This window comes from Pseudoliparis swirei, chromosome 16 (genome assembly GCF_029220125.1).
Source record: "Pseudoliparis swirei isolate HS2019 ecotype Mariana Trench chromosome 16, NWPU_hadal_v1, whole genome shotgun sequence".
In the NCBI taxonomy this organism is placed as follows: Eukaryota; Metazoa; Chordata; class Actinopteri; order Perciformes; family Liparidae; genus Pseudoliparis; species Pseudoliparis swirei.
Genome location: NC_079403.1, coordinates 25,818,276 through 25,831,576, shown reverse-complemented (window position 1 = coordinate 25,831,576; position 13,301 = coordinate 25,818,276). Strand labels below are relative to the sequence as shown.

Sequence of the window (13,301 nt, the reverse complement as noted above, 5' to 3'; positions counted from 1 at the left end):
TAGGAAAACCGTCATATAATCGGATCAATAAGGCCATAAATAAGTCAAGTACTTATATAATCTGTATGCCACTACAATATAATGGCAATCAGTAAACTGCAGAGTGGATACACTTTTATTGATTCATAAATAGCTCTTCATCATTGATAAATAGTTTCTTTTCAGCACCATGGACAGCGTTAATGATGCTGTGATTTCATTGGCTGTCAGTGACTTCCGGCCTAAGCAGGCGGAGCCTCTGCACACAACTGAGACACAAGAGTATGATATGTGATCTTAAATGCAACTTTAATGCGACTTTCTAGTTGTATAACATTATTATTGCTCCTCGTGTCATTATCATATAGCTCAAATGAATGATTTACACACATTTGATGCATTTCGCACAAGATCATTACAGTGTATTATACACCGATGTTAGCCCGTCATAAAGTGCATCGAAGAATCCACAAACAAAGGAGCCTCAGTCCGCAAGAGAAGAACTCAGCGACCCCGGCGTGTGGTCTGCCTCCAATTCCACTCCTGACCGCTAGCGGGCAGCAGCACACTCTCCAACCAGCTCCCCGCCTGCTTCACACCAGGAGAAGAAGACCGTTACCCAGGCAACGGGACCATCATCTCCAGTTAGCAAGCGTCTGAACTTTTAGCGTCATTTACATTTATCTTTGCCAATAAAACATCGTTTTCCGGTCGGAACGTTTGGAAACATCTTCAGGACCGAGCCGACAGAAGGAGTTCGTTGTTGAGGTACGAAACCGCCGTTTAGCTTAGCTTAGCTTAGCTTAGCTCAGCGTCAAAACGAGCTCGCGCTAGCGTTACTTTAGCTACGGCTAACAGAGCTAACGGTTAGCACAGGGAGAGGAAAGAGAGTTTAGCTCTAGTTTAGCTCACGTTACGTCAGACAGATGACGTCAATATTTCATGACATTAACGCGACATAGCTAACGATAAGTATGACGTCGGTAACGTTACGTCATAGCAAACATTTAGCAGCTGACTTCTGTTCTGCAGCTTTTATTGAAGCGTTCGTCCGTTGGACTTCAACCCAAACTCACATTCCAATGAGCCCCAGAGGGCTTTATCTCGTGTCTTTAATCTGGACTCGTAGTGCATCCTAAATGTGAGCCTGGGCCTCACGAGCCTCAAACTCTTTATAAACCCACGCATATCAGGTGAGTGTAGAGAGAACAGCGGGCCTTGTTCTGGAACAGTCTCAGAACAACGGGCCTTGTTCTGGAACAGTAGAGAGAACAACGGGCCTTGTTCTGGAACAGTAGAGAGAACAACGGGCCTGGTTCTGGAACAGTAGAGAGAACAACGGGCCTTGTTCTGGAACAGTAGAGAGAACAACGGGCCTTGTTCTGGAACAGTAGAGAGAACAACGGGCCTTGTTCTGGAACAGTAGAGAGAACAACGGGCCTTGTTCTGGAACAGTCTCAGAACAACGGGCCTTGTTCTGGAACAGTAGAGAGAACAACGGGCCTTGTTCTGGAACAGTAGAGAGAACAACGGGCCTGGTTCTGGAACAGTAGAGAGAACAACGGGCCTTGTTCTGGAACAGTAGAGAGAACAACGGGCCTGGTTCTGGAACAGTCTCAGAACAGCGGGCCCACTAGAGGAGTCTTCAGGTGATTCCCACCAAGTGGACGTGACTAACGGCTGCAGCCTCTGGGTTCATGTCCACCATCAGCAACTCTTATTGGAGGTATCACTGTTACCTGTATGTGTTAATGTGTTAATGTGTTAATAAGTGAATGTGTTAATGTGTTAATAAGTGAATGTGTTAATGTGTTAATAAGTGAATGTGTTAATAAGTGAATGTGTTAATGTGTTAATAAGTGAATGTGTTAATAAGTGAATGTGTTAATGTGTTTATAAGTGAATGTGTTAATGTGTTAATAAGTGAATGTGTTGTCCTGGCTTCAGGCAGCATGGCGGCTCAGCGGCCTCCCTCCAGCATCGGTCGCCCGCTGAGCCGCAGTGGATCTGTGGCGCCCGGCGCCGGAAGACCCACGACGGCTGTCCGCCCGCCACCCACAGCCACCCGCCTGGCCACTGGGGTGAGTCACCTGCAGCGGCCAGACAGGAGATCTGCCTGGGAGGAGATGGAGACGTGTTCTAAGGTCAGAGGTCACAGGGACGACCGGCCCGAGGCGTCACCCGGGGCCTCAGGGCCTCAGGGCCTCAGGGCCTCAGAGCCTCAGCCTCAGGCGGCTGACGGCACGGCGTCCCCACGCGGCCTCAGAGCCGCCTGCTGGTCTACAGGTCGCTCATCAGCTGGATCTAAAGTTTAAAAACTATTTTGTAAAAAGTGATTTATTTAAACTTAGTTGAGTTTTAAATCATTCCTTAGACACTCATGATCGGACTGGAGTTCATGTGGTTTTTCTGTGTCATGGATAAACATTAACCTGTCCCCCCCCCCCCCCTCACCTCAGATGGCTCCAGGTACAAGCGGCCATCCTGGCATGAGGGGCGGCGCCCCCCCCACCGGAGTGCTGTCGGCCCAGATCAAAGTGACGGACCGGCCGGTGACCCAGCAGGGCCTCAGCGGCATGAAGACGGGCATGAAAGGTCAGAAGTGGCCCGGCTGCTCTTCAAGGCTTCCATGGCAGCGTCTCCGCCTCATCCTTTCTTCTTCTTTCTCCCCACAAGGACCTCAGAGACAGATCCTGGATAAGTCCTACTACCTGGGCCTTCTGAGGTGAGCCGTGCCGCTCGGCGCTGCGTGGCGTCGCTTCACGTTTCAACACGAGTGTTTTCCTGCTTTAGGAGTAAAATCAACGAGTTAACCACAGAGACCAGCAAACTGCACAAAGAGATCGACAACTACAACCAGGAGAACTCCGTCTACCTCTCCTACGAGAAGAGGTGAGGCTCTGACACCACGCACTCAGCATGCTCTGCTATTATCCACGGACACGCATTCCAAGAGTCAAGGAGAGGCCTTGCATGTCTGAATAGAATCCGTGATGCTCTGAATAATATCATCATGACCAGTGGCATTGAGGCAGAAAACCAACCAACCGCCTTCCTCCCCTCAGAGCGGAGGGCGTGGCCACGGAGATCAAGGACCTCCTGGGACAGCTCGCGGACTACAACATGGTGAGTGAAGGTCGCTGGACGTGATCTGACCTCCGCCGGGCGGCGAGCGGTCAGAGCGTCCGGTGAGCTCAAAGCAGAAACATGTGTCTCCAGCTGGTGGACAAGCTCAACACCAACACGGAGATGGAGGAGATGATCACCGACTACAGCCAGGTGAGTCCCGCTGCAGGACCACGCTGCATACGAGCCCACACCTGATGCTCCTCCTCCTCCCAGCTGAAGGCTCACAACGACAGCGAGGCCGAGAGCATCGACAGCATCTTCACCCAGAGGAGAGAGTAAGTGTGTGTGGCCCCGTGGAGGGGGGGGGGGGGGTCTCTGGCTCTGGGATCATCTCTTGAACTCCTTTGTGTTCCTGTCTCAGAATGTGTTGAAGGGATGAAGGAGACTGGAGGATCGTCTCCTTCAGAATAAGAGAAACTAATGAACTCTCTGCTGGTGTTCAGTTATCTTTTAATAATTCATTTATTTATTGATGTGTTGGAATCATTTTACAGTTGATCTGCAGAACAAATCAACACAATCAAGAGTCACGCTGAGCAGAGTTAGAGAAACAATAGCGTCTAGTCAGAGGATGCTTCCTCGCTTCCTCGCTTCCTCACTGCCGGATGCTTCCTCCTCCCGGCTGCGCTGCCGTCTCCCCTCCTGCGGGGTACTCTTCGCTCCTGACGTACGGGTCCTCAAAGTACCCGTCCTCCTCCTCCTCCTCCTCCTCTCTCGGCCCGTGCTCCTGCTTGAAGGTGAACGTCTGGTGGTTCCGGTATCTCCCCGTCTCCGAGAAGACCGTGGACACGACCCCCTCCTCCTCCTCCTGGCGCAGCCGGCGGTGCCGGTAGTTGTGGAAGAGCTTGTAGAGGGACGGCCCCTTGAGGGCGCACACGATGAGCCCCGAGGTGATCAGCGCCAACACGGCGACGCACGCCGCGAACCTTCACGAGCTGCCGAGCACGGGGGTCTGAGCTGGGGGGGGGCAGTGTGTTAAGCTCCGTCTGGACAGCCACACAGAAGAGAGGCTCCGCCCCCAGTCGTACCTTGGTTGACGTGTTTCTGGCGCGACGTCCATGCGGTCTGCAGCGCGGTGGAGGAGCCCCCAGACTCCTGTGGGCGGGGCGTCTGTGGCGTCTGTGGCTCGGTGCTGATGGAAGATGGTGGCACCTCCTCCGGGTCGGGGTGCCCAGCCAGGGCCCGCCTGTCGGCCTCGCTCAGGGCGCCGCGCCCCTCCACCACCAGCTTGGTGACGGAGGACACGTTGGCGCTCAGCTTCTCCACCTGCTGACGGATGATTATTAACCGGTGACTCGTCATCGTGTGTAAACAAAGAAACTCCACAGATATAAGACGTCCTACCAGTGGATCCTGGACCTCAGCGCCACAAACAGCCAGGAGCAGAGAAGAGAAGCCCAGCAGCAGCAGAGGGAGCCGCCCCCCCATCACGCCTAGGGGCGGGACCGGAGCTCTGGGTTAGCTCTGGGTTGGAGGAGACACCCCCCCAGGAGACACCACCCCCAGGAGACACCACCCCCCCCCAGGAGACACCACCACCCCCCAGGAGACACCACCCCCAGGAGACACCACCCCCAGGAGACACCACCCCAGGAGACACCACCCCCAGGAGACTCCACCCCAGGAGACACCACCCCCCCCAGGAGGCCAGAGGGCCTCCAGAGACCCCCTCTGGCCTCCGTGTATGAGCCCTGAGGCTTGTGGCTAGCTGGTTAGCATGCTAGCACCCCTGTAACTCTCCACCTGCTGTTCTTCCTCTTCAGTGTGTGAACGTGACTCTGGAGGGTCACAGAGTCTTCTGGACTCTTCCGTCTCGTCGTCTCTGCGATGAGAAGTCTGTTGAGGGCCTGTTCTCTGAGGCCCGTAACAGCCTGAGGTCAGAGTCCCTGTGACCTCCAGCCGGAGCCGGGCCCTCGTGGGCTCCTGGTCTCTGCTGGAGCTGCTGACCCAGAAGCAGCTCACCTGTCGGGTTCCACCTGGAGAACTTCAGCCGGCTGTGAGGTTCTGTCCGACGCTCACCTGCGCAGGTAGATGACCGTAGAGCGGCGGTCTGGAGCCGCTCGAGGACGCGTGGACTTTGACCCCCGTCGTAAAAAAACTGCTGACACGTCAACATGATGGCGGAGGAAGTCACGCCTCCTTTCCTGCTTCCTCCTTCCTGCTTCCTCCTTGGTTAGAAGGATATTTAACTTGTTGAACAAGTTAATTCATGAGGAGGATTTAAATCTCCTGACATCCAAAGTATTTAAACTGGAAGTTATTGAAGATGGAAGAATATAAAGAGAAGGATGAAAAGAGGGCTTGAGTTCCGTGAAGGAGATGAGGGAAGGAAAGCTGTCATGAGAGGAGAGACTTTAGGGATTAGAGGAAAGGAAGCGAGGACACGGTAAAGGAAGCCTGAAGCACGAAACATACATGTATCCTTCCTCTGGGCGAGATGTGTCCTCGGCTCCTCCTCTGGATAAACAATCAGAAACTCCTCCCCCGTGTGCTCTGCAGGAGGGAGGAGGCCATCAGGGCGATGGAGGAGGAGATCAGGAGGGAGCGCCACGTGGCCCAGGAGGTGGTCCAGGCCATGCCGGCCGCCAAGCAGGAGGCGTACGTCACCATGACGACGGCCAATGAGGAGCTGCTGCAGGTAGGCGAGGTCACGGCCCTCTCTGAAGGAGCTTCATGGTGCTGCAGCGTTACCACGGCAACGACATGGACTCCTCCTCCTCTGTGTCCTCCCTGTCTCTAGGAGCTCACGGTTCTCCAGGAGGAGCTGGACGTCCTGATGACCAGGAAGGAGGACTACGACGCTGTGAGTAGAGACGAGGTCAAAGGTCAACCTCCATTTAGGACTTTACACGTGTTCCTCATGACGTCATTAGTGAATCCATAACATGACCTGATCCCCCCCTCCTCCTCCTACCTCCCCTCCTTCCTACTCCTCCTCCCCCTTCTTCCTCCTACCTCCCCTACTCCTCCTCCTCCTACCTCCCCTCCTCCTCCTACCTCCCCTACTCCTCCTCCTCCTTCTTCCTCCCCTCCTCCTCCTACCTCCCCTACTCTTCCTCCCCTCCTCCTCCTCCCTCCCCTCCTGCTTCCTCCCCTACTCCTCCTCCTCCTCTTCCTCCCTCCCCTCCTCCCCTCCTCCTCCTACCTCCCCTACTCCTCCTCCTCCTCTTCCTCCCTCCCCTCCTCCTTCCTCACCTCCTACCTCCCCTACTCCTCCTCCTCCTTCTTCCTCCCCTCCTCCTTCTTCCTCCCATCCTGCTTCCTCCTCCCTCCCTTCCTCCTCTCCTCCTCATCTTCCTCCCTCCCCTCCTCCTTCCTCACCTCCTCCCCTCCTCCCATCCTCCTCCTCCCTGTGTGCAGGAGCTGTCCCACTCGTACATAAAGCAGGAGGTGGTCCGTCTCCATGAGACGTGGTCGTTGCTGCAGGTGAAGCGTGACGCCATGGAGGCGGAGCATCATAGCCTGGGCTCTCCTCAGGAGGAGAGGGAGCAGCTCTTCAGACAGGTACACACAGCACCTCCTCACCTGGGTGAAAGTCTCCGTTCAGCCTGTGTGAAGGTCACCTTGAGTCGTGTCCCCAGGTGAAGGAGGACAACCAGGAGATCGCCGGCATGGAGCGGCAGTGAGTGTTGCTCCTGTTGAGACGTCACCGATTATTACTTGAGGAGAGGAGCGCCCAGTCTCCAACGTGCGTGTGCGTGTGCGTGTGCGTGTGCGTGTGCGTGCGTGTGCGTGTGTGTGTGTAGGCTCTCAGAGATCAGGGACCGGTTGGGCCAGATCACAGAGGAGGTCCAGCAGCTGCAGCAGGACTCAGAGGAAGCTCAGGGTAACATCTGTCCTCTGATAGTGGATTATATATTTATATAGATTGATATATATTTGCATATATATATACATTTATTTATATAAATATGTGTGTGTTTCTGAAGATACATTCTTTGTATAATATAGAGAAAACAGTTTAAAAGATAAAGACAAACCAGATAATATTTAAACAACTATTACGTTTCTTTTGCTCTCAGACTTATAAAAACACAACGATCATTTTGATAAATGATCGTTGTGTTGAAAGGGAAGCCTTTAAAATATGAATTGTTGATGAATGGTCTTTCCTTATATATTTGATAGTCATATTATTATATGTATGACATTACATGTCTAACAGTGTGTTATCTTCCATCAGGGGAGTGTCAGCAGAAATACAAAGAGCTGAAGAGGAAAGAGGAGGAAATCGACCGTGAGTTGAACATTTGACAGTTTATTGAAGTAAACCTGAGTCGACTTATCGTAGTCATAGTGTCAATAATCAATGATCACGGCATGATTCAGTTCATAAATCATGTGACTCTTCTGTGTGACGATGATAAAAGTCTCTGAGAATAAAGATATTCATAGCACCATAGAGGTGATATGGGTGCTGTTTTGTAAGTGACCACCAGGTGGCGGCAGAGCATCAATATAGTCGTGATCCACTTCCTGTTTGCAGGGTACCTGGAGTCCTTTGAGGAGTCCAGAGCGCAGGAGCAGGACAAGATGAGCCAGAGTCAGGAGAACGTCGTCTCCCTCCTGGAGCACTGCAGCAGGGTGAGGGAAGAGGAGCCGAGGCAAGGAGCTGAGGGAAGGAGCCGTGTGTCTGACCGCGCTGTGCTTGTAGAACATGCTGCGGCTGCAGCAGGTGGACACGGTGACGGCCAGCGAGCTGAGGAGCATGCAGGAGGTGCTGGTCAGCAAGGAGACCGAGGTCGTCCAATCAGAGAGCACCGCCAGAGGACTGACCACTGGTAACACACACACACACGGAGACACAGAGACACACACAGAGACACAGACCACACACATAGACACAGAGACACACACAGAGACACACAGAGACACAAAGACACACACAGAGACACACACACAGAGACACAGAGACACACACAGAGACACAGACCACACACAGAGACACACACAGAGACACACAGAGACACAAAGACACACACACAGAGACACACACACGGAGACACAGAGACACACACAGAGACACAGACCACACACATAGACACACAAACACACAGACACAGAGACACACACAGAGACACACAGAGACACAAAGACACACACACAGAGACACACACACAGAGACACAGAGACACACACAGAGACAGACACACACAGACATAGAGACACAGACACACACAGACACACACACACACATAGAGACACACACAGAGACACAAAGACACACACACAGAGACACACACACAGAGACACACACACACAAACACACAGACACAGAGACACACACAGAGACACAAAGACACACACAGAGACACACACAGAGACACAGAGACACACACATAGACACACACACAGAGACACAGACACACAGACACACACACACACATAGAGACACACACAGAGACACAAAGACACACACACATAGACACACACAGAGACACACACACAGAGACACACACACACACAAACACACAGACACAGAGACACACACAGAGACACACAGAGACACAAAGACACACACACATAGACACACACAGAGACACACACATAGACACACAAACACACAGACACAGAGACACACACAGAGACACAAAGACACACACACAAAGACACACACATAGACACACACACATAGACACACACACAGAGACACACACAGAGACAGACACACACAGACACACAGACACACACAGACACACACACACACAGACACACACACACACAGAGACACACACAGAGACACACACACAGAGACACACACACAGAGACACACAGACACACACAGAGACACACACAGACACACACACAGAGACACACACAGAGACACACACACAGACACACACAGAGACACACAGAGACACACACAGAGACACACAGACACACATAGAGACACAGACACACACCGAGACACACACACACACCGAGACACACACACAGAGACACACACACATAGACACACACACATAGACACACAGAGACACACAGACACACAGAGACACACACAGAGACACACACAGAGACACAGAGACACACAGACACAAAGACACACACACATAGACACACACAGAGACACACACAGAGACACAGAGACACACACAGACATAGAGACACAGACACACACACACACAGAGACACACACACACATAGAGACACACACAGAGACACACACACACATATAGACACACACACACTCTCCCCCCCAGAGTCCCAGCGCCTGCAGCAGGACCTGGAGAAGGTGCAGCAGCTGGAGGGGAAGATCTCTGGAGAGCTCCTCCTGCTGCAGGAGCGCGTCGCCTCCATGGAGGAGGAGCTGCTCACCTACCGGGACCTGGAGGCCCTGAGGAGCACGGCGGAGGACAAGAAGAGGGTGAGGAGGAGCGGGGAGGGGGGGGAGGAGGAGGGGGGGAGGAAGTGGAGGCTCCATGTTCTCCAGAAGTGATGATCATGTTCTCCGTGTTCCTGATGTTCTTCATGTTCTCCAGAAGCTGCAGGAGGACCGCGTGTCTCTGACTCAGAGGCGTGGTTCCTTCAGGGAGCTGCTGGAGGAGAAGAGCCGGAGATATGAAGCTCTGAGGAGCTCGCTGCAGGAGAACGAGACGCACGCGCAGGTCAGACACGAGGTCACGGGGAGGTCAGACACGAGGTCACGGGCAGGTCAGACACGAGGTCACGGGGAGGTCAGACACGAGGTCACGGGCAGGTCAGACACGAGGTCACGGGCAGGTCAGACACGAGGTCACGTGACGGTCAGACACGAGGTCACGTGACGGGTCAGACGAGGTCACGTGACGGTCAGACACGAGGTCACGTGACGGTCAGACACGAGGTCACGTGACGGGTCAGACACGAGGTCACGGGAGGTCACGAGGTCACGTGACGGTCAGACACGAGGTCACGTGACGGGTCAGACACGAGGTCACGTGACGGTCAGACACGAGGTCACGTGACGGGTCAGACACGAGGTCACGGTCAGGAGGTCAGACACGAGGTCACGTGACGGGTCAGACACGAGGTCACGTGACGGGTCAGACACGAGGTCACGTGACGGGTCAGACACGAGGTCACGTGACGGGTCAGACACGAGGTCACGTGACGGTCAGACACGAGGTCACGTGACGGGTCAGACACGAGGTCACGTGACGGGTCAGACACGAGGTCACGTGACGGGTCAGACACGAGGTCACGTGACGGGTCAGACACGAGGTCACGTGACGGGTCAGACACGAGGTCACGTGACGGGTCAGACACGAGGTCACGTGACGGGTCAGACACGAGGTCACGTGACGGGTCAGACACGAGGTCACGTGACGGGTCAGACACGAGGTCACGTGACGGGTCAGACACGAGGTCACGTGACGGGTCAGACACGAGGTCACGTGACGGGTCAGACACGAGGTCACGTGACGGGTCAGACACGAGGTCACGTGACGGGTCAGACACGAGGTCACGTGACGGGTCAGACACGAGGTCACGTGACGGGTCAGACACGAGGTCACGTGACGGGTCAGACACGAGGTCACGTGACGGGTCAGACACGAGGTCACGGGCAGGTCAGACACGAGGTCACGGGGAGGTCAGACACGAGGTCACGGGGAGGTCAGACACGAGGTCACGGGGAGGTCAGACACGAGGTCACGGGCAGGTCAGACACGAGGTCACGGGGAGGTCAGACACGAGGTCACGGGGAGGTCAGACACGAGGTCACGGGGAGGTCAGACACGAGGTCACGGGGAGGTCAGACACGAGGTCAGACACGAGGTCACGGGGAGGTCAGACACGAGGTCACGTGACGGGTCAGACACGAGGTCACGGGGAGGTCAGACACGAGGTCACGGGCAGGTCAGACACGAGGTCACGGGGAGGTCAGACGCGAGGTCACGGGCAGGTCAGACGCGAGGTCACGGGGAGGTCAGACGCGAGGTCAGACGCGAGGTCACGGGGAGGTCAGACGCGAGGTCACGGGGAGGTCAGACGCGAGGTCACGGGGAGGTCAGACGCGAGGTCACGGGGAGGTCAGACGCGAGGTCAGACGCGAGGTCACGGGGAGGTCAGACACGAGGTCACGGGGAGGTCAGACGCGAGGTCACGGGGAGGTCAGACGCGAGGTCACGGGGAGGTCAGACGCGAGGTCACGGGGAGGTCGGACGCGAGGTCACGGGGAGGTCGGACGCGAGGTCACGGGGAGGTCGGACGCGAGGTCACGGGGAGGTCGGACGCGAGGTCACGGGGAGGTCGGACGCGAGGTCACGGGGAGGTCAGACACGAGGTCACGGGGAGGTCGGGGGTCTGACTTGTGTTTCTGTGGCAGCTCGCCAACCTGGAGAGGAAATGGCAACACCTGGAGCAGAACAACTTCGTCATGAAGGAGTGTATCCTTCTCTATCTCCTGAGAGGCCTCGCGTGTGATTGGCTCCTGTGAGAGCCAATCACGCGTGAGGACTCTTGCGGGAGCCAATCACGCGGCGGTCCCAGCGGTCCCTGTGGTGTTCCTGACCTGCAGCTCAGTCATCGCCTCCAAGTCTCAGGAGAGCGACTTCAACCCGGTGGCCGCCAACGTGAGCCGCCAGGTGGCCGAGTACAACCAGACGCTCATCGCCCTGCTGCACAACAAGTAAACAACAACAAGTAAACAACAGACGCTCATCGCCCTGCTGCACAACAAGTAAACAACAACAAGTAAACAACCAGACGCTCATCGCCCTGCTGCACAACAAGTAAACAACCAGACGCTCATCGCCCTGCTGCACAAATAAACAACAACAAGTAAACAACAGATGTTCATCGCCCTGCTGCACAAGTAAACAACAGACGCTCATCGCCCTGCTGCACAACAAGTAAACAACAGACGCTCATCGCCCTGCTGCACAAGTAAACAGACGCTCATCGCCCTGCTGCACAAGTAAACAAGTAAACAGACGCTCATCGCCCTGCTGCACAACAAGTAAACAAGTAAACAGACGCTCATCGCCCTGCTGCACAAGTAAACAACAAGTAAACAACCAGACGCTCATCGCTCTGCTGCACAACAAGTAAACAACCAGACGCTCATCGCCCTGCTGCACAAGTAAACAACAAGTAAACAACCAGACGCTCATCGCTCTGCTGCACAACAAGTAAACAACCAGACGCTCATCGCCCTGCTGCACAACAAGTAAACAACCAGACGCTCATCGCCCTGCTGCACAACAAGTAAACAACCAGACGCTCATCGCTCTGCTGCACAAGTAAACAACAAGTAAACAACCAGACGCTCATCGCCCTGCTGCACAAGTAAACAACAAGTAAACAACCAGACGCTCATCGCCCTGCTGCACAACAAGTAAACAACAGACGCTAGTAAACAACCAGACGCTCATCGCCCTGCTGCACAACAAGTAAACAACAGACGCTCATCGCCCTGCTGCACAAGTAAACATGTAAACGGACGCTCATCGCCCTGCTGCACAACAAGTAAACAACCAGACGCTCATCGCCCTGCTGCACAAGTAAACAACAAGTAAACAACCAGACGCTCATCGCTCTGCTGCACAAGTAAACAACCAGACGCTCATCGCTCTGCTGCACAAGTAAACAACCAGACGCTCATCGCTCTGCTGCACAACAAGTAAACAACCAGACGCTCATCGCTCTGCTGCACAACAAGTAAACAACCAGACGCTCATCGCCCTGCTGCACAACAAGTAAACAACCAGACGCTCATCGCTCTGCTGCACAAGTAAACAACCAGACGCTCATCGCTCTGCTGCACAAGTAAACAAGTAAACAACCAGACGCTCATCGCTCTGCTGCACAAGTAAACAACCAGACGCTCATCGCCCTGCTGCACAACAAGTAAACAACAGACGCTCGTCGTCCTCCTGCAGACACTAACACACCAACATGTTACACGCGTGTGCGTCTGGAGTTCAACCGTAATGAATATTAATGTCCAGAAAGACCTGTGTCTTTGTAGTTAGTCTTTAAATGTCGACGCCTCGTGTCCCGCGTGTCTTTGAACGCATCGTTAAGCTTTCTCTATTTTCAATAAAGACTTTTTGAGAACTTTCTAATTGAACGACTGCTGTTTGTGATGTGAACTCTGAAGCCCCGCCTCCACCACTCAGAGCCCTGAAGCTCCGCCTCCACATCGAGAAATTGTTGCCTATAGATGGAAATGAGATTAAATTAATTATATTCTCACTCAGTATAAAACA

General features: G+C 54.1%; 2 protein-coding genes across 9 annotated transcripts; one reads left to right on the top strand and one right to left on the bottom strand.

Annotated features, from left to right (window-relative positions):
* Nucleotides 1-601: 601 nt before the first annotated feature.
* ift74 (intraflagellar transport 74) lies at nt 602-12,437 on the top strand. Of its 2 annotated transcripts, XM_056433875.1 has the most exons (21): nt 602-747; nt 1,691-1,705; nt 1,927-2,060; nt 2,439-2,574; nt 2,656-2,704; nt 2,773-2,871; nt 3,045-3,105; nt 3,199-3,258; nt 3,322-3,383; nt 5,608-5,746; nt 5,849-5,911; nt 6,469-6,612; nt 6,690-6,730; nt 6,855-6,934; nt 7,292-7,345; nt 7,595-7,692; nt 7,763-7,889; nt 9,312-9,475; nt 9,591-9,716; nt 11,417-11,477; nt 11,614-12,437. In XM_056433875.1, the coding sequence occupies exons 3-21, from the start codon at nt 1,932-1,934 to the stop codon at nt 11,721-11,723; spliced, it is 1,803 nt and encodes a 600-aa protein (XP_056289850.1). In that variant the 5' UTR covers nt 602-747; nt 1,691-1,705; nt 1,927-1,931; the 3' UTR covers nt 11,724-12,437. The 2 variants fall into 2 exon arrangements, with proteins under 2 accessions (XP_056289850.1, XP_056289849.1); XM_056433874.1 differs by lacking the exon at nt 1,691-1,705.
* LOC130206111 (translation initiation factor IF-2-like) lies at nt 3,406-5,700 on the bottom strand. 7 transcript variants are annotated; one of them, XM_056433880.1, is made up of 3 exons: nt 5,071-5,700; nt 4,137-4,541; nt 3,406-4,065 (listed from the first exon to the last, which is right to left on the bottom strand). In XM_056433880.1, the coding sequence occupies exons 1-3, from the start codon at nt 5,222-5,224 to the stop codon at nt 4,037-4,039; spliced, it is 588 nt and encodes a 195-aa protein (XP_056289855.1). In that variant the 5' UTR covers nt 5,225-5,700; the 3' UTR covers nt 3,406-4,036. The 7 variants fall into 7 exon arrangements, with proteins under 7 accessions (XP_056289855.1, XP_056289851.1, XP_056289852.1 ...); XM_056433876.1 differs by having other exon boundaries at nt 4,137-4,377; XM_056433877.1 differs by having other exon boundaries at nt 4,137-4,374.
* Nucleotides 12,438-13,301: the final 864 nt, after the last annotated feature.